A 19,951-nucleotide genomic window follows, 5' to 3' on the forward strand; every position below is an offset into this window, starting at 1 on the left:
CATGGTTTCTGTGAAGGGAAATCTTTCCTGACAAATCTGTTCAAATTCTTCCAGGAAGTAACAAGCAGGGTGGACAAAGGAGAGGTAATGGATGTCAATTACTGGATTTTCACAAGGCATTTCATAAGGTGCCACTCATGAGGTTGCTTAACAAGATAAAACCTTATGTCATTACAGGAAAGACACTGGCATGGATAGTGGAATGGCTGACAGGCAGAGGGCAGTAAGTGGGAACAAAAGAGGCCTTTTCTGTTTGGCTGCCGGTGACTAGTGGTGTTCCTCAGGGGTCAGTATTGGGACCACTACTTTTCACATTGTTTGCCAATGATTTAGATGATGGAATTGATAGCTTTGTGGCAAAGTTTGCAGACGATACGAAAATAGGTGGAGGGGTAGGTATTGCTGGGAAAGCAATGGGATTGCAGCAGGGCTTAGTTTGGAAGAATGGACAAAAAAGTGGCAGATGGAATACACTGTTGGGAAATGTATGATAATGCATTTTGGCAAAAGGAACAATAGTGCCAACTATTATCTAAATGGGCAGAAAATTCAAACATCAGAGGTGCTGAGAGGCTTAGGAGTCTTCATGCAAGACTCCCAGAAAGTTAATTTACGGGTTGAGTCTGTGGTAGAGGCGGCAAATGCAATGTTGGCATTTACTTCAAGGAGAACGGGGTTGAATGGGATCCAGGATCAGCCATGATGGAATGGTGGAGCAGACTTGATGGGCTGAATGGCCTAATTTTGCTATGTCTTTTGGTCCTGTTGTTGTTTGTCATCTATATCAACGATCTCAATGATAATGTGGTTAACTGGATCAGCAAATTTGCAGATGACACCAAGACTGGGGTGTCGTGGACACTCAGAAAGACGATTAGTGCATGCAGTGGAATCTGGAGCAGCTGGAAAAATGTCAGATAAGTGTGAAGCGTTGCACTTTGGGAGGTCTAACCAGGCTGGTCTTACTCAGTGAACAGCTGGGCACTGAGAAATGTGGTAGAATGAAGGGATCTGGGGATAGAGATCCATAAATCATTGAAAGTGGTGGCACAAGTAGATAGGATTGTAAAGAAAGATTTTGGCACATTGGCCATCATAAATCAATGTATCCTATTGAGTAAAGGAGTTGGGCTGTTATGCTGAAGTTGTATAAGACATTGGTGAGGACTAAATTGGAATATTGTGTGCAGTTTTGGTCATCTACCTACAGGAAAGATGTAAATAAGATTGAAAGAGGGCAGAGAAAATTTACAAGGATGTTGCCAGGACTTGACCTGAGTTTGAGGGAAAGGCTGAATGGGTTAGGAGTTTATTCCTTAGAATTTGGAAGATAGAGGGGAAATTTGATAGAGAAAGACAAAATTATGAGGGGTATAGATAGGGTAAATGCAAGCAGGCTTTTTCTACTGAGGTTGGATGAGACTACAACTAGAGGTCATGGGTTAAAGATGAAAGGTGAAACAGTTAAGGGGAGCATGAGGGGGATCTTCTTCACTCGCGGGTGGTGAGAGTGTGGAACGAGTTCCCAATGGAAGTGCTGGATGTGGGGTCTATTTCAACATTTAAGAGAAATTTGGATTGGGACATGGATGGAGGGTTATGGTTAAGTTGTAACTCAGTGGGAGGGCGCGACATTGAGGGAGGTTTCAGAGCACACAAGGACACCAGTCTTGCAGGATATTCACTGAACCCTATTGCTAACACGACTTGTACAGTATGTGAACTCCTCCCATGTGGGATTGGCTAATCGAGTGGATAGGAATAACAATATTAACTCCAACAACAGGACGAGGCAGATTAATGGTTTGGTAGACTAGGTGAGCCGAAGGGCCTGTTTCTGTGCTGTATTGTTCTACAACTCTGTGATCCCATCATCGTCTGCACCCTCTCTAATTCTTCCACACTCTTCCTATAATTCTGAGTGGTTTCATCATTGTCTGGAATGGAGGCTCCAACATACAGGATTGAAAGAGGGTTGCAGGTTGCAGATTCAGCCATCTCCATCACAGACAAAACCCTCCCCACCGTCAAGGACATCTGCAAGAGGTAGAGCCTCAAGGAGGTGGCATCCATCGTCAAGTCCCTCACCATCTGGGACGTGCTTGTTCCTTATTGCTACCATCAAGGAGGAGATACAGGAGCCTGAAGATACTGTGTTTTAGGAATAGCTTCTTCTCCTCTGAATGGTCCATGAGCTCATGAACACTACCTTGTTATTCCTTTGTATGTATTTAATTGGTATTGGAATTGGTTTATTATTGGTACATGTACCAAAACACAGTGAAAGGCTGGTCTTGTACACTGTTCATACAGATCAGATCATCACATGGTGCACTAGGACAGAACCAGGTAAAACTATAACAGTGCAGAGTAAATTGTGACAGTTACCATGAAGGTGTGCTTCAGGTAAACAAAGTGCAAGGTCATTACAAGATAGCTCGTGAGTTCAAGAGCTCACTTCATTGCACTAGGGAACCACCAAGAGTCTTATGAAAGTGGGGTAGCAGCTGTCCCTGAGGATGGTGCATCTTGCTTTCAGGCTTTTGTATCTTCTGTCTGATGGGAGAGGGGAGAGGGTAGAGGGGGGAAGAGAGAATGTCTGGGGTGGGAGGGGTCTTTGATTCTGCTGGATGCTTTAACAAGGCAATGAGAAATATAGACAAAAAACAAAGTTAAAAATTATAATTATTGAGATTTCAACTTTGGCATAAGATTGCGGGCTGAAGGGCCTGTACTCTGCTGCTGCATTCTATTTTGATGCTTTTAACGTAGACTCTATAAATTTGGATAGGTATACAGATAGGAGGGGTATGGTCCGGGTGCAGGTCAATGGCTTGATTAATGGACAGACTACAGACTAGATGGGCTGAAGGGCCTGTTTCTGTGCTGTAGAGTTACCTGGCTCTCAAGAACATAGAAGAGTACAGCACCGGAGGGGGTGGACAAACTCCATGTGAACCAGGTCAGATAGCTGGTCTAGAGTGTGGGCTTTGGAGAGAAGGGGGTTTCAGCAAGAATGTCTCAGCACTGGCCCCTCGTTGGACAATGTGATGTGAGTCCACTCAGGCAATGGAGATGGCCAATGTTTTCACTTAGAAAAGTATAGCACAGGAACAGGCCCGTCGGCCCACAATGTTGCGCTGAGCCAGTTAAATTAGGAACCAAAAGACCAAACAAACTAATCTCTTCTGCCTACACAATGCCCATATCCCTCCATTATCCTCACATTCATGTGACTATCTAAATGTCTCTTAAAAGTCTCTATGTTTCTGCCTTTACCACCACCCCAGGTAGTGCATTCCAAGCACCCACCACTCTCTGTACCAAAATTTGTTCCTCACGTCTCCTTTGAATTTTACCCCCCTCTCATATTAAATACATGCCCTCTGGTATTAGACATTTCAACCCTGGGAAAAGGATACTGTCTGTCTACGCTGTCTATGCCTCTCATAATCTTATAAACCTCTATTTGATCTCCCCTCAGCCTCCGCCACTCCAGAGAAAACAACCCAAGTTTGTTCAACCTCTCCTTATTACACACGCCCTCTAATCCAGGCTGTATCCTGGTAAACCTCTTCTGCACCCTCTCCAAAGCCTCAACATCCTTCTCACAACAGGGTGACCAGAACTGTATGCAATATTCCAAATGAGACCTAACTAGAGTTTTATAAAGCTACAACATAACTTCCTGATGTTTGAACTCACTGCCTCGACCATTAAAGGCAAGTATGCCATATGCCTTCTTAACCACCTTACTAAATTCCATGGACACAACATCTGCAGCTCTACCTTCATCACATCATAAAACACTCAATGCAAACACAAGGAATTCTGCAGATGCTGGAAATTCAGGCAACACACATCAAAGTTGCTGGTGAATGCATCAGGCCAAGCAGCATCTATAGGAAGAGGTACAGTCGACGTTTCAGGCCGAGACCCTTCGTCCTGACCTACTGCGTTCACCAGCAACTTTGATGTGTGTTGCATAAAACACTCAATCAAGTTACTGAGACACAACCTGCACCACACAAAGCCATACTGGCTGTCCATAAAAAGGCCAGGGTTTTCCAAATGGTCATAAATCCCATCCCTCAAAGTTCTCTCCATGTACCTCCTTACCACTGATGTGAGACTCACTGGCCTACAGTTTCCAGGATTACCCTGGTTCCCACCATTTGCACTGTGCTGCAGTTGTAAAACAACAAATTTCACATGAGAGTGATCATCAAGTTGACTGTGATTCTGCAGTGAGGCATACTTACTGATGTGATCTATCGCTCCAGCACAGAACTTGCCGTAAAACTTCTTGGCTCCCAGGGCTCGCAAGTCCTGAATAGTTGACGGCCAGAGATGAAGAACATTGTTTCGGGCGAAGGTCTCCCTCTTCTCCAGCACAACCACCTTACAGCCCAGCAGTGCCAGCTCGATGCTGGTTCGGAGTCCACAGGGTCCGGCCCCAATGATCAGGCACTGGGGGGAGGAACAGAAACACATACTGAAACCGTGTGACAGGGACAGAGGGGCAAGGGGGAAGTGGGGGCAGAGGGGAGGGGGCAGGGGGGAGAGGGGGAGAGGGGAGCGGAGGGGAGGGGAGGGGAGGGGAGGGGAGGGGAGGGGAGGGGAGGGGAGGGAGAGGGGAGGAGAGGGAGAGGGGAGGAGAGAGAGAGGGGGAGGAGAGGGAGAGGGGGAGGAGAGGCAGGGGGCAGGAGGAGGGAGAGGGGGTGAGGAGGGAGAGGGAGGGGGCAAGGGAGGGGGGCGAGGGGAGGGGGGCAAGGGAGGTGAGGGGTGGGGGAGCAAGGGAAGGGAGGTGAGGGAGGAGGGGGCGAGGGAGGGGACGAGTGAGGGGGTGAGATGAGGGGGAAAGGGTTAGGGAGAGAAATATGTGCACAGCAAGCTCATGTTGATAATGACTCAAACTGAGGGAAGTTCACATGGTGGGAAGGGCAGTGTCGATGGAGAGGGGAGAGATGATAATTTAAGGAGGGTACATTGTTTTGCAAGACTGTTCCCCCCACCCCTCCCCCCGGACCGGGACCCCAAGCAACATGCCCTGGAGAATTCCCTGTAAAACTCTTGTGCCATTGACCCATCAGGAGCACATGGAGTTGGCAAAGGGCCAGCCGAGGAAGGGAGGGGCGGCTGCTTTTTCTGCTGTTTATTAAACCGTGCAGAAAATGACATAACCAGCCAGGATTTCAGGCACATTACAGAAACAGCTCGTGTTCTCATCTGCTCTGGGCACAACACAACCGGCAGACACCTACACCCACACTCTAAAAGAGAGAGTCTCTGGCATATACACACATAGACAGTCTCTCCCTGTGTCACACACAGACACAGAGGATCACCCTCTCACACATACAACACACAGAGGGTTACTCTTTCTCTCATACACACACACACACATTCTACCCTCTACAACTTCCTTCCTTTAAGAGTAACTTGAGGGCCAGCTTTTTCTTTTGAAACACAGTGTGTGGATCGAGCTGTCAGTGGAAGTAGTTGAGGCAGGTACATCACCATTGTTTAAAAGACAGTTGGACATGTGGATGGATTGGAAAGGTTTAGGAGGCCATGAGCCGAACACAGGCATGTGCAACTGGCTCAGATGGAGCATCTTGGTCAGTATTGACCAGTTGGGCTGAAGGGCCTGTTCCCATGCCATAAGACTGTGCAGAATGAAGAGCTGAGAACAAAGAGGCAAGTGTTTTGTGAACAATTTAAGAGATAGTGAGAAAGGTCTTCAACCCTGTCACATTTGTCCCATGAATCTCCTACCCACAATCCAACTTCCCGACCTCACACAAACTCTCACCATCTCTCCATTCCCAGACCTCCCACGAGCTGTAGTTTGGAAGAACACGACGTGATCTTATTGGAATGAAGAATGCTGGAGCTTTGGGGTGGGGTGGGGGGAGAGGGTGGGTGCGGTCTGACATAGTCGGGGTGGGGAGGTGAGAGGGTCTGGGTGGGGGCATCTGGAATTCTCTCGGACAGGGGTTCTTCCATTTCGGACACAACTGACAAGGAATTCCTTCCCTGGGTGGTGGGGAACATTTGGAATTCTCTCCCTGAGGCGGAGGGCTTGAGGAGGACTGGGGGTGGGGGGGGGTTGATGTTCTGTGGAGGAGCACTCAGCAAGGTGTGTTCAAGGTTGGGATATTCAGGTGAAGGGAGAAAGATAGAAAAGGTGAGGCGAAGATGAGGGTAGAGAGCAGGAGGAGAGGAGACAACGGGACAAGATATGTGAAGGTGCGGAGGGGGTTCAGATGAGGGTATAGGTGTGGGTACCCGGGGGGTGTTGAGGTGGGGGTGGACAGGGTCAATCCCTGTTTCTGTTCATTCCTGAAATGGGCAGTTTTAAGGGAGGGGTGGTACTAAGGGAGGGTCACACTGTGGGAGGGGTGGCACTGAGTGGGGGTCACTGTGGGAGGGGTGGTACTGAGGGAGGGTCACACTGTGGGAGGGGTGGTACTGAGCGGGGGTCACACTGTGGGAGGAGTGGTACTGAGGGAGGGTCACACTGTGGGAGGGGTGGTACAGAGGGAGGGTCACACTGTGGGAGGGGTGGTACTGAGCGGGGGTCACACTGTGGGAGGAGTGGTACTGAGGGAGGGTCACACTGTGGGAGGGGTGGTACAGAGGGAGGGTCACACTGTGGGAGGGGTGGTACTGAGCGGGGGTCACACTGTGGGAGGAGTGGTACCGAGGGAGGGTCACACTGAGGGAGGGGTGGTACAGAGGGAGGGTCACACTGTGGGAGGGGTGGTACTGAGCGGGGGTCACACTGTGGGAGGAGTGGTACTGAGGGAGGGTCACACTGTGGGAGGAGTGGTACTGAGGGAGGGTCACACTGTGGGAGGGGTGGTACTGAGTGGGGGTCACACTGTGGGAGGGGTGGTACTGAGGGAGGGTCACACTGTGGGAGGGGTGGTACCGAGGGAGGGTGACACTGTGGAAGGGGTGGTACCGAGGGAGGGTCACACTGAGGGAGGGGTGGTAGTGAGGGAGGGGTGGTAGTGAGGGAGGGGTGGTAGTGAGGGAGGGTCGCACTGAGGGAGGAGTGGTACCGAGGGAGGGTCGCACTGAGGGAGGGGTGGTACCGAGGGAGAGTCGCACTGTGGGAGGGGTGGTAGTGAAGGAGGGTCGCACTGTGGGAGGGGTGGTAGTGAAGGAGGGTCGCACTGTGGGAGGGGTGGTAGTGAAGGAGGGTCGCACTGTGGGAGGGGTGGTACCGAGGGAGGGTCGCACTGTGGGAGGGGTGGTACCGAGGGAGAGTTGCACTGTGGGAGGGGTGGTAGTGAGGGAGGGTGACACTGTGGGAGGGGTGGTACCGAGGGAGGGTCACACTGTGGGAGGGGTGGTAGTGAGGGAGGGTCACACTGTGGGAGGGGTGGTACTGAGGGTGAGTCACACTGTGGGAGGGGTGGTACTGAGGGAGGGTCGCACTGTGGGAGGGGTGGTACCGAGTGTGGGTCACACTGTGGGAGGGGTGGTGCTGAGGGAGGGTCACACTGTGGGAGGGGTGGTGCTGAGGGAGGGTCACACTGTGGGAGGGAGGGTCACACTGTGGGAGGGGTGGTGCTGAGGGAGGGTCACACTGTGGGAGGGGGTCTCTTTAGCTAAGATGCTAAAGATCAGTCCCATCTGCTATCTGTCCTGTGTCCCATCCAAACTCAAGACCGCATTCAACTTCTAAACAGATAATGAGGTCACCTTCATACTGCTGTGTCCGGGACGGTGCTATACGCGCACACTGTCCACCATGCCTGCTAAATTCCAACCATGGTCGAACTTCAAAAAATTGGGCAGAAGTTTCCACTTGCTTCAAAAAGGCAACAATACGAGTGCCTAAGAAGAATAATGTGAGCTGCCTTAATGACTATCGCCTGGTAGCACTCACATCTACAGTGATGAAATGCTTTGAGAAGTTGGTCATAACCAGACAGAACTCCTGCCTCAGCAAGGGCCTGGACCCAATGCAATTTCCCTATCACCACAATAGGTCAACGGCAGACACAATCTCAATGGCTCTTCACATGGCGTTAGACCAACACCTATGTCAGGATGTTCATTGACTATAGCTCGGCATTTAACACCATCATTTTCACAATCCTGATTGAGAAGTTACAGAACTTGGGCCTCTGTACCTCCGACCACAGTCTGTGCAGATTGGTGATAATATCTTCTCCTCACTGACAATCAACACTGGTGCACCTCAGGGGTGTGTGCTTAGTCCACTGCTCTACTCTCTCTATACCCATGACTGTGTGGCTAGGCATAGCTCAAATACAAACTATAAATTTGCTGATGATACGACCATTGTTGGTAGAATCTCAGACGGTGACGAGAGGGCATACAGGAGTGTCATATGCCAACTAGTGGAGTGGTGTCGCAGCAACAACCTGGCACTCAACGTCAGTAAGACGAAAGAGCTGATTGTGGACTACAGGAAGGGTAAGACAAAGGAACACATACCAATCCTCATGGAGGGATCAGAAGTGGAGAGAGTGAGCGGCTTCAAGTTCCTGGGTGTCAAGATCTCTGAGGATCTAACCTGGTCCCAAATTATCGATGCAGGCAAGACAGCGGCTATACTTCATTAGGAGTTTGAAGAGATTTGGTATGTCAACAAATACACCCAAAAACTTCTATAGGTGCACCGTGGAGAGCATTCTGACAGGCTGCATCACTGTCTGGTATGGGGGGCCATTGCACAGGACCAAAAGAAGCTGCAGAGGGTTGTAAATCTAGTCAGCTCCATCTTGAGTACTAGCCTACAAAGTACCCAGGACATCTTCAAAGAGTGGTGGTTCAGGAAGGCAGCGTCCTTTATTAAGGACCTCCAGCACCCAGGGCATGCCCTTTTCTCACTGTTACCATCAGGTAGGAGGTACAGAAGCCTGAAGGCACATACTCAGCGATTTAGGAACAGTTTCTTCCTCTCTGCCATCCAATTCCTAAATGGATATTGAACTCATGAACACTACCTCAATTTTTTAATATATATTATTTCTGCTTTTACACAATTTTAATCTATTCCATATACATCTACTGTAATTTATTTATTCTATATTACATATTGCATTGAACTGCTGCTGCTAAGTTGACAAATTTCATGACACATGCTGGTGATAATAAACCTGATTCTGATCTTCATTGCCTACAGTTTTGGAAAACTGCTATAGAACACATTCCTCTTGTGTGGTCCCTGCTCAGAATTTAAACATGAGGTGACCTACCCCTCGCTATTCACTACCTTCCTCATGATGTTGTCATGCTGTTGATCTTGGCTTAATTTGACTTCCCCGTCCCAAGCACCAGGAGGAAAATTAATCAGCAGTGCTCACACTGGGAGGAAATATTTTGCACTGAAAATTATTATTTCCTTGCTGCTCCGTGAAAGGAGAGGAAGTCTCGCAGGAGGCTCCTTCCTAAACGTGTAAATCAGCTTGCTTGTGAAATCTGTCATTGTTTCACTGAGTTTCTTTCCCAGTAAAAGGTGCTGGTTTCCTCTCTGGCTGGCTTCCGCAGTGCACGCGTTAGGACCAGCAGAAACAGGCCAATTGAGTCCTTTCTCCCTCTCCTGATCACAAACGTCTCATCAACGTTCTCACCCAATGCTCAAATGCTACTCCTGCTCTCCAGAAAACCACCAATCTCAATCCCAGACAACGTCAGCAAGTGTAAACCAGGGGAGAGAGATCCAAACCCTCACAGTCCTCTGGGGAAAAACTTTGCCTCCAGGGTAGAGTGGATGTGGAGAGGACGTTTCCTGTGGTGGGAGAGTCCAGTATCTGAGGGCACAGCCTCAGAATAGAGCAGGGTTCCCAACCTTTTTCATGCCATGGACCAATACTATTAGGCAAGGGGTCCATGCACCGCAGGTTGGGACCCTCTGGAATAGAGGGACATCCCTTTAGAACAGATGAAGAGGAATTTCTTTGTCCTGAGTGTGGTCTCTCTGTGGAATTCATTGCCACAGACAGCTGCAAAGGACAAGCCAATGAGTATATTGATAGGTTTAGAGTCACAGTCATGGAAAAGTACAGCACAGAAACAGGCCCTTTGGCCCATCTGGTCCATGTCAAACCATTTAAACTGCCTACTCCCATCGACCTGCACCAGGACCATAGACCTCCATATCCCTACCATCCGTGTCCATCTCCAACCTTCTCTTAACCGTTGAAATCAAGTTTGCATCTATCACTTGCGCTGGCAGCTCGTTCCACACTCTCATGACCCTCTGAGTGAAGTTTCCCCTCATATCCCTTAACTATTTTACCTTTAACCCTTAACCATGACCTCAGTGGAAAAACACTGGCTATCCTCCAATTCTCTGGTACCCCACCTGTAGCTAAGGATGGTTTAATATCTCTGCTAGTGCTCTGGCAATTTCTGCACTTGCCTCTCACAGGGCCCAAGGGAACACCTTGCCAGGCCCTGATTTGCCTCAAGACAGCAAACACCTCCTGTAATCCGTATGGAGTCCATGACGTTGATGCCACTTTGCCTCACTTCTATAGAGTCTGTATGTGTCTCCTGCGTAAATACTGATGTAAAAAATCCATTTAAGATCCACTTCTTTTGGCTCTACACATGGATTACCATCCTGGTCTTCCAGAGGACCAATTTTGTTCCTTGCAATCCTTTTGCTCTTCACATATGCATAGAATCCTTATGATTCTTCTGCTTGTCTGTCAGGGCAACCTCATACCTTCTTTTAGCCTCCTGATTTCATTCTTAAGTGTTCTCTTGCATTTGTGATACCCTAGAAGCACCTCATTTGCTCCTATGGACCTGCCTAAACCTGCAATGCACCTCTTTTTTCTTAAGCAGAGCCTCAATATCTCGAGAAAACCAAAACTCCACATACCCATTACCTTTACCTTTTATTGTTACAAGCTTCGTACTCTCAACATTTCACTTTTTGAGGCCTCCCATTTACCAAGTACACCTTTGCCAGAAAACAGTCTGTCCTAATCTACACTTGCCAGATCCTTTCTGATACTATCAAAATCGGCCTTTTTCCAACTTAGAATCTCAACCCACAGACCGGACCTAATTTTTCATATATTTAATTTGAAACTAATGGCATTATAATCACCAGATGCAAAGTGTTCCCCTACACAAACTTATGTCACCTGCTCTGTCTCATTCCCCTACAGTAGATCAAGTATTACAAACTCTCTCTTTGGGACTTCTACGAACTGATGAAGGGAACTTTCCTGAACACATTTGACAAACTCTATCCCATCTAGTCTTTTTACAGTACAAGAGTCTCAGTCAACATGTGGAAAGTTAAAATCACCTACTATCACAACCTTATACTTCTTACATCAGTCTGTGATCTCTTTGCAAATTTGTTCCTTTAAATCCCACAGACTGTTGAATGGTCTGTAATATAACCCCATTAATGTGGTCATACCTTTCTTATTTCTCAATTCCAGCCACACCACCTCACTAGTCAAGTCCTCCAGTCTGTCCTGACTGAGCACAGTTGTGACATTTTCCCTGACTAGTAACGCCAACCCTCTGCTCTGTCCTGTCTAAAACAAGGGAACCCTGGAACACTGAGCTGTTGTTGTTCAGTCGTTTAGTCGAGTGTGACTCTTTGTGACCTCATGGACCACAGGATCCACAGGGTTTTCGTGGCAAGATATGGAAGTAGACTGTCAGACCTTTCTTCCGCGTTGCCCAGGTTGGGACCCGGCTGGGTTTGAACTCAGGACCATCTGCCTTGAAGTCCAGTGTTGATGCCACCACACCACCAGCTGGTTCAGGTCTTACTAATGGCTACAATATAATAATCCAGATGTTGATCCATGCCCTGAGCTCATCTGCCTTTCCTACCATACTTCTTGCTTTGAAATATACCCAGCTAAGTTTGCATCATGCTCAACTTTTTGATTCCTGACTTCGTCTAAGGTCTTATCAACATCTGTCACCACAACCTCTCCACTAACTCTACTTCCTCAGCAGTCTGCAGAGATTTGGCACGTTATCAAAAACCTTAACAAACTTCCATAAATATGTGGTTGAAAGTATGCTGACTGGCTGCTTTACAGCCTGGTATGGGAACACCAATGCTTTTGAGCAGAAAATCCCACCAAAGGTAGCAGATTCGGCTCAGTATGTCACTGGTAAAGTCCTCCCAACCACTGAGATGCTGTCCAAGTTGAATGCCATCTTGGACAATGTCTCCCATCCACTACATAATGTACTGGTTGGGCACAGGAGTACATTCAGCCAGAGACTCATTCTACCGAAATGCAACACAGAGTCATAGGAAATCATTCCTGCCTGTGGCCATCAAACTTTACAACTCCTCCCTTGGAGGGTCAGACACCCTGAGCCAATAGGCTGGTCCTGGACTTATTTCCTGGCATAATTTACATATTACTATTTAATTATTTATGGTTTTATTACTATTTAATTATTTATGGTGCAACTGTAACGAAAACCAATTTCCCTCGGGATCAATAAAGTATGAGTATGACTATGAGATGTTGCCATAGAAATGCAGCATCTATCATCAAAGATCCTCACCACCCAGACGATGCACATTTCTCGCTGCTGCCCATCAGGTAGAAGGTACAAGAGCCTCAGGACTCACACCACCAGGTTCAAGAACAACTACTATCCCTCAACCATCAGGCTCTTGAACAAAAGGGCGTAACTACACTCCTGCTGAAGGGGCTCAGTCTGAAACATCGACTGTATTTTTTTCCCCATAGATGCTGCCTGGCCTGCTGAGTTCCTCCACTATTTTGTGTGTGTTGTTTGGATTTCCAGCATCCGCAGACTTTCTCTTGTTTGTGATTGGATAACTACACTCATTCTATTTCTGGTGTTCTCACAACCAATGATCTCACCTTAAGAACTCTTTATCCTGTTATTTCATGTTCTTGTTGTTTATTGCCATTTATTTATATTTGCATTTGCAGATATGTCTATGAAGGTTCTCAGGCATCCAGGTCATTGTATATCAAGCAGTAGTAAAAATCGAGGCAACTAGACTTGCTGTGTTGTCCAGAAGACATTTCACCACTCTCCCAGAGGTTTCTTCAGTTCTAATCCATGGTGGGTAGTTTTCAGATTTGTAAACCCGGTAAGTTATTCAAAGGTATGGGAATCACATGAGAGTCATTAAGAGCCATAGAGGTAATAAGGGGGTCATCAGTCTCACCTTTGCATGAATGGAGGTGTGAACTGTTGTGGAGACGCTGGGGTTGAGGCATGAGGACTGCACTGTAAGTAGCTGATAGGTGGTGTCGAACCCCAAACCCTCTGTTCAGGGGTGGATTGAATATCCTGACTGGGTCTTCATCAAAACAACAAAAACCAGCAGGCATCAGCTCAACAGACAGAGGTAATGAGCAAAGCAGACAGGAAAATATTCATCCCATATATAGCTGGAGTTTCAGAGAAACTCAAAAGGAATTTCAACAAACATCAAACTTCTGTTTTCTAAACCTACAAACACACTCAGACAAAAACAACTCATCCACCCCAAGGATCCTACACACAAACATAAACAGAGCAATATTGTATATGCTCTCCAATAGAACTGCACAGAGCTGTAACACAAAATAATCTACAGATGCTGGGGCAACACTCACAACATGCTGGAGGAACTCAGCAGGTCGGGCAGCATCCGTGGAAAAGATCGGTCAACGTTTCGGGCTGGAACCCTTCGTCAGGACTGTAGAGGAACCTGGAACCTACCAGCCTTCTCCTTCTCACCCTCCCCCCACCTTCTTTATAGGGCCTCTGCCCCTTCCCTCTACAGTCCCGACGAAGGGTTCTGGCCCAAAACGTCGACCGATCTTTTCCACGGATGCCGTCCAACCTGCTGAGTTCCTCCAGCATGTTGTGAGCGTTGCACAGATCTGTAGATCAGTGAGACAAAACAACCACTTCACAAACGGATGGCCCAACATAGGAGAGCTAACACCTCGGGTCAAGACTCAGCTGTATATCGACAACTAAAGGAGAAGGGACACTCCTTTGATGATAACATTTTGGAGAGGGAGGATGGGAGGTTTTAAAGAGGGGTAAACGAAGCCACCTCTGTCAAACTGGAAAACCTATCCCTGAACAGGGGGGTGGGGTTCGACACCACCTTTCAGCTACTTACAATGCAGTGCTAACATCTCTACCCTGGTGTCTCCACAACAGTTCACACCTCAATTCACGCAAAGGTAAGACTAATGACCCTTTCATTACCCCTTTGACTCTCATGTGATTGCTATATCTTTAAACAACTCAGTTTATAAACTGGAAAGCTAGGCACCATGGATCAGAACTGAAGAAGCCTCTCAGATGAGTGGTGAAGCATCTTCCAGACAAGTGCACTTGCCTTGATTTACTACTGCTTGATATTACATTTGCAGAATTTAGAGTTCATTGATCCTGTTTACAGTTACTGTTCTGTAGATTTGATAAGCATGCCCACAGGAAAAAGAATCTCAGGGTGGTATGTGATGTGATGTGATTAACCAATTTCTCCTGGGATCAATAAAGTATGACTACGACTATGAATATGACATGTATGTACTCTGATAAATTTTTCTTTGAAGGTTTGAACTTTGAACTGTTCTGGCACTCAAGTTTCCATCCCCCTGCAACTCTAGTTTAACACCACCCCCACCCCCTTGCAGCACTAGCAAACCTTCCCACCAGGATAGTCCCCTTCAAGCTCAAGTGCAGTCTCTTCTGCACAGGTCCCACCAAAAATCATATGCCCTCCCTCCTACACCAATTCAAACTATATAAATATATAATGTATTAAACTATATAATCATTTTATTTCTGCACTCACCAGCACATAGCAATCCTGAGATCACAATGCTGGAAGTCCTGCTCTTTAATTTAGCACCTAACTCCCTGAACTCATTTTACAGAATCTCCTACTCATCACTCTTCCTACCCATGTCATTGGTACCTACATGGATCACGACCTCTGGCTGTTCACCCTCCCACTTAAGATTGCTGATCCAAGATATCCCAGACCCTGGCACCCAGGAGGCAACATCCCATCCAAGCAACACACATCAAAGTGGCCGGTGAACGCAGCAGGCCAGGCAGCATCTCTAGGAAGAGGTACAGCCGACGTTTCGGGCCGGGACCCTTCGTCAGGACTAACTGAAGGAAGAGTTAGTAAGATATTTGAAAGTGGGAGGGGGAGGAGGAGATCCGAAATGATAGGAGAAGACAGGAGGGGGAGGGATGGAGCCAAGAGCTGGACAGGTGATTGGCAAAAGGGATATGAGAGGATCATGGGACAGGAGGCCCAGGGAGAAGGAAAAGTGGGGGGGGGGGAACCCTGAGGATGGGCAAGGGGTATAGTCAGAGGGACAGAGGGAGAAAAAGGAGAGAAAGAGAAAGAATGTGTGTATAAAAATAAATAACGGATGGGGTACGAGGGGGAGGTGGGGCATTAGCGGAAGTTAGAGAAGTCAATGTTAATGCCATCGGGTTGGAGGCTACCCAGACGGAATATAAGGTGTTGTTCCTCCAACCTGAGTGTGACTTCATCTTTACAGTAGAGGAGGCCATGGATAGACATGTCAGAATGGGAATGGGATGTGGAATTAAAATGTGTGGCCACTGGGAGATCCTGCTTTCTCTGGTGGAGAATTCCTCGTATCCCATCCAAGAATTTTATTCTCGCTCACAGAGCTTCCTTTCTGTTCCCCTAACTAACGAATCCCCTATCACCACAGCTCGCCAGCTCTCTCCCTTCTCTTCTGAGTCACAGAGCCCAACTCAGTGCCAAAGACCCGACTGCTGTGACTTCCCTCTGCTAAGTCATCCCTCATTCTTCAAGGCTCTTGATTGATAAGCCGGGGGGGGGGGGGGGGGGTGTGGTTCAAGGGTTACGAGGAGAAGGCAGCACTATATTGTAGCAGTTAGCGATACTCTTTACAGCGCCAGTGATGAGGGTTTAATTGCTGCCGCTCTCTGTAAGGAGTTTGTACTTTTTCCCAGTGATCGCACGGGTTTCCTCAAGGTGCTCCGGGTTCCTCCCACACTCCAGAGGTGCATGGGTTTCCGGTCCATGGGTTTCAAGGGTAGACATATCAATTTCAAGTTGAACTTTAATTGTTATTCAACCATACATGAGTACAGCTAAACAAAACAGTGATCTCCAGGGTCAAGGTGCAAAACACAGTACTGACAATCATACACAGCTTAAGGAAAGCACCTATAAGATAGAAGTAAACATCAGTCACGCACAGAAGATATGCAAAATAGAACAGTATTGGATGTTGTAATTGGGTAGTGCGAGCTTGTTGAGCAGGAAGGGCCTGTATCTCTACATATATAAAAATTAATCTGGACGAGGAATAGCTGGAGGAGGGAAATGATAGAAAAGGCAAAGGAAAGATTGGGAGAGGGAGAATCACAGGATGCGGAAAGGCTAGCATCAAACCATCGGGCTGAATGACAGCCTCAGTGCAACTTCACATCACACACAAAATAAAAAAATAACTGGTTCAATAACTCGATGCAATCACTGGTCATGGCGTTCCGGAGTACTGAGCTCAATTCCGGGGACGTTCTGTAAGGAGCCTCTGTACGTCCACTCTGTGGAATGCGTGGGTTTTCCCTGAGCGTTCTGATTTCCTCCCACAGTCCAAAGACTCTAGGTTAGGTTAACTAGTCATAGAAAGTTGTCCTGTGATTGGGTTAGGGTTAATCAGAGTTGCAGGTTGCTGGGGTGGTGTGGCTCGAAGGGGTGGAAGAGCCTACCCCATATTGTATCACTAAATAAATAAATAGAACACTTGTCAAACGATGGGCTTCAGTTCAGTTCAGTTCAAAGTGAGGTTTTATTAATAGGAACACAGCTCTGGGAACTATGTCTGGGCAAGGTTCCACTGGCCATTTGATGACTAACATACACTACTGGGCAAAAGTCTTAGGCAAGTATTCACAGTGAGGGTGCCCAAGACTTTTACACAGTACTGTAGTAATTTTATGTATTGCACTGTACTGCTGCTGCAAAAAAAAATTCATGACTTAGACGTACAGTATGTGAGTGATGATAAACCTGATTTTGATATGGGTCTTTATTGTGGTCTGAAGGGGGGAAGGGAGAGAGGATGAAGTGGGAAATGCCAGAGAGACATTCTGTAATGATCAATAAACCAATTGTCTGGAATCAAATGATCTTGCCTGGTGTCCCAGGGCTGGGAGTGCCTGTACCCACCTACCCATCCCCACCAGGCCAGCCTTTGGCATTCTTTCTCTGCCACCTGTTCCACACCCCTCCCACGGCACTCCACCCTCACCATTCCCAACATCCTTTGTTCCTGCCAGATTTACAAACTCGCTGCCCACTCCACATTGACATATACAGCACTGTGCAAAGGTCGTAGACACCCGAACTCCATATACGTGTGCCTAAGCCTTTTGCGGAGGACTGCATTTGGTTTAGCACAACACTGTGGACCAAAGAGCCTGATCCTGTCCCATTCTGTTCTACTTCTATAAAAGGCCTGAGAAGTTGCAACCTTTTGCAAACACGGCAATTACTGGGAAGCTGAGGAGGTTTCTTGGTACCTCACCAAATATTTTCCACATGTTCTGTAATGAGACTCTTGGCAATAGTTAGCAACACTTTGAGATATCCACACACAGCCCACTCTTATTCCAAACTCAGCCAGAGTACAATTACACTGGGACAACTCAAAGCCTCACCAGTTAGGATGTTGTGCTGAAGCGGTATAAGGCATTGGTGAGCTGGAATTATTAAGTGTAGTTCTGGTCACCAGCTACAGGAATGATATCAGTAAGATTGAAAGAGCACAGAGAAAACTTAAAAGGACATTGAATGGAGGATCTGAGCTATAGGAAAGGTTGAATTGGTCAATCCTGATGAAAGGTCTCGACCTGGAATGTCGACTCGTTCGTCCCCTTCATAGATTCTGCCTGACCTGCTGAGTTCCTCCAGAATTTTTGTGTGTTACTCCGGATACGCAGAATCTCTCATGTTGTCGACTTTATTCCCTGGAGTGTGAGAATGAGGAGAGATTTGATGGAGGTATACAGAAGGACAGACTAACAAATGAGGAAGTGCTGCAAAAAGCCGGAATAAGAAGAGAACTGATATCATCAATCAGGAAACGGCAGCTGGAACTTCTGGGATATGTACTAAGCAAAGAGAAGCTTGCACATCTGGCACGACAGGGAAAAAATGATGGAAGAAACAGTTGCGGTTGACAGTGCATGACATTCATGACTTGTTTGCATTCTAAAACATTATTTACACTTACATTTACATCTGCATTTACATCATTTATTATTATATTGTAATTTGTCCTTTACTATGTCTATTGTCTTGTTTATTAATTATTGTACTGTCTTGCACTGTTTTGTGCACTTTATGTAGTCCCGTGTAGGTCTGAAGTCTAATGTAGTTTTGTGTTGTTTCACGTAGTCTAGTGCAGTTTTGTGTTGTTTCACGTAGTCTAGTGCAGTTTTGTGTTGTTTCATGTAGTCTAGTGTAGTTTTGTGTTGTTTCACGTAGTCTAGTGTGGTTTTGTGTTGTTTCATGTAGCACCATGGTCCTGGAGGAACGTTGTTTCGTTTTTACTGCGTACTGTACCAGCAGTTATGGTTGAAATCACAATAAAAGTGACTTGACTTGAGTTACATCAAGGGATGGACAGGCAAAAGTTTTTAAGAACTTAGAACTTCTCAGGTTAAAGACAGATGGGAGACCATGATCGCCCACATGATACGACACGGCACAGAATGAGGAGTATACAGAATTATAAGGGGTATAGACTAGATTAATGCAAACAAGCTTTCTCCACTGAGGATGGGCAAGACTAGAACTAGAGGTCATGGGTTAAGGGTGAAAGGTGAAATACTTAAGGAGAACCTGAGGGGGAACTTCTTCACTCAGAGGGTGGTGCAAGTGTAGAATGAGCTGCTGAAAGAGCCGTGGATGTTTAACAGAAATTTGGATAGGTACTTGGATGGGCTATAGAGGACTATGGCCCAGGTGCAGATAGTTGGGACTGAGCAGAACAACAGTTCAGCATGAACAAGGTCACAAGACAAAGGAGCAGAAGCAGGCCATTCAGCCCATCGAGTCTGCTCCACCACTCCACCATGAGCTAAACTATTCTCCCATCTAGTTCCAATTTCCGGCTTTTTCCCCATATCCCTTGATACTCTGACTAATTAGATGCCTGTCAATCTCCTCCTTAAACACCCTCAATGATCGGGCCTCCACAGCTGTATGTGGCATCGAATTCCATAAATCCACGACCCTCTGGCTAAAAAAATTTCTCCTCATCCCTGTTTTAAATGGGTACCCTCTAGATGGGCTGAAAGGCCTGCTTCAGTTCTGCAGTGCTCTATGACTCTACAACTCACCTGTCACAGAAAACTTCACTGATTCGAGGATTCAACCACCCCAGAATCTCCCCACTAAACCCTAGAACACAAGAAGACCACAAGACACAGGAGCAGAATCAGGCCATTTGGCCCATCGAATCTGTTCCACCATTCCATCGTGGTTGATTAATTATCCCTCTCATCCCCATTCTCCAGCCTTCTCCCTTTAGCCTTTGACTGCCTGACTAATGAAGAACCTATCAACTTCATCTTTAAATATACCTAATGACTTGGTCTCCACAGCTGTCCATGGCAGTGAATTCCACAGATTCACCACCCTCTGGCTAAAGAAACTCTCTCAGAACACAGAACAATACAGCACAGGAACAGGCCTTTTGGCCCACCATGGCTATGCTAGCTAATTAAACGTCTACCCAATCCATTCTGCCTACACAATGTCCACACGCCTCCATTCGCTGCACATCTACGAGCCTATCGTAAAGCCTCTTGAATTCTTAATGTACCACGTTCCAGGTGCCCACCACCATGTGTTAAAAACACTTGCCTCACACATCTCCCATAAACCGTCACGCTC

At 47.1% G+C, this 19,951-nt stretch overlaps 1 protein-coding gene across 13 annotated transcripts in view; it reads right to left on the reverse strand.

Annotated features, from left to right (window-relative positions):
• Window positions 1-19,951, reverse strand: part of mical2b (microtubule associated monooxygenase, calponin and LIM domain containing 2b) — a 262,965-nt gene that overhangs the window by 159,794 nt on the left and 83,220 nt on the right. For all 13 annotated transcript variants that reach the window (XM_072272895.1, XM_072272882.1, XM_072272883.1 and 10 more), the window contains exon 3: window positions 4,263-4,470. In XM_072272895.1, coding sequence (XP_072128996.1) covers window positions 4,263-4,470 — 208 coding nt within the window. The remainder of the gene's footprint in view (window positions 1-4,262; window positions 4,471-19,951) is intronic.

This window comes from Mobula birostris, chromosome 11 (genome assembly GCF_030028105.1).
Source record: "Mobula birostris isolate sMobBir1 chromosome 11, sMobBir1.hap1, whole genome shotgun sequence".
Lineage (NCBI taxonomy): Eukaryota > Metazoa > Chordata > Chondrichthyes > Myliobatiformes > Myliobatidae > Mobula > Mobula birostris.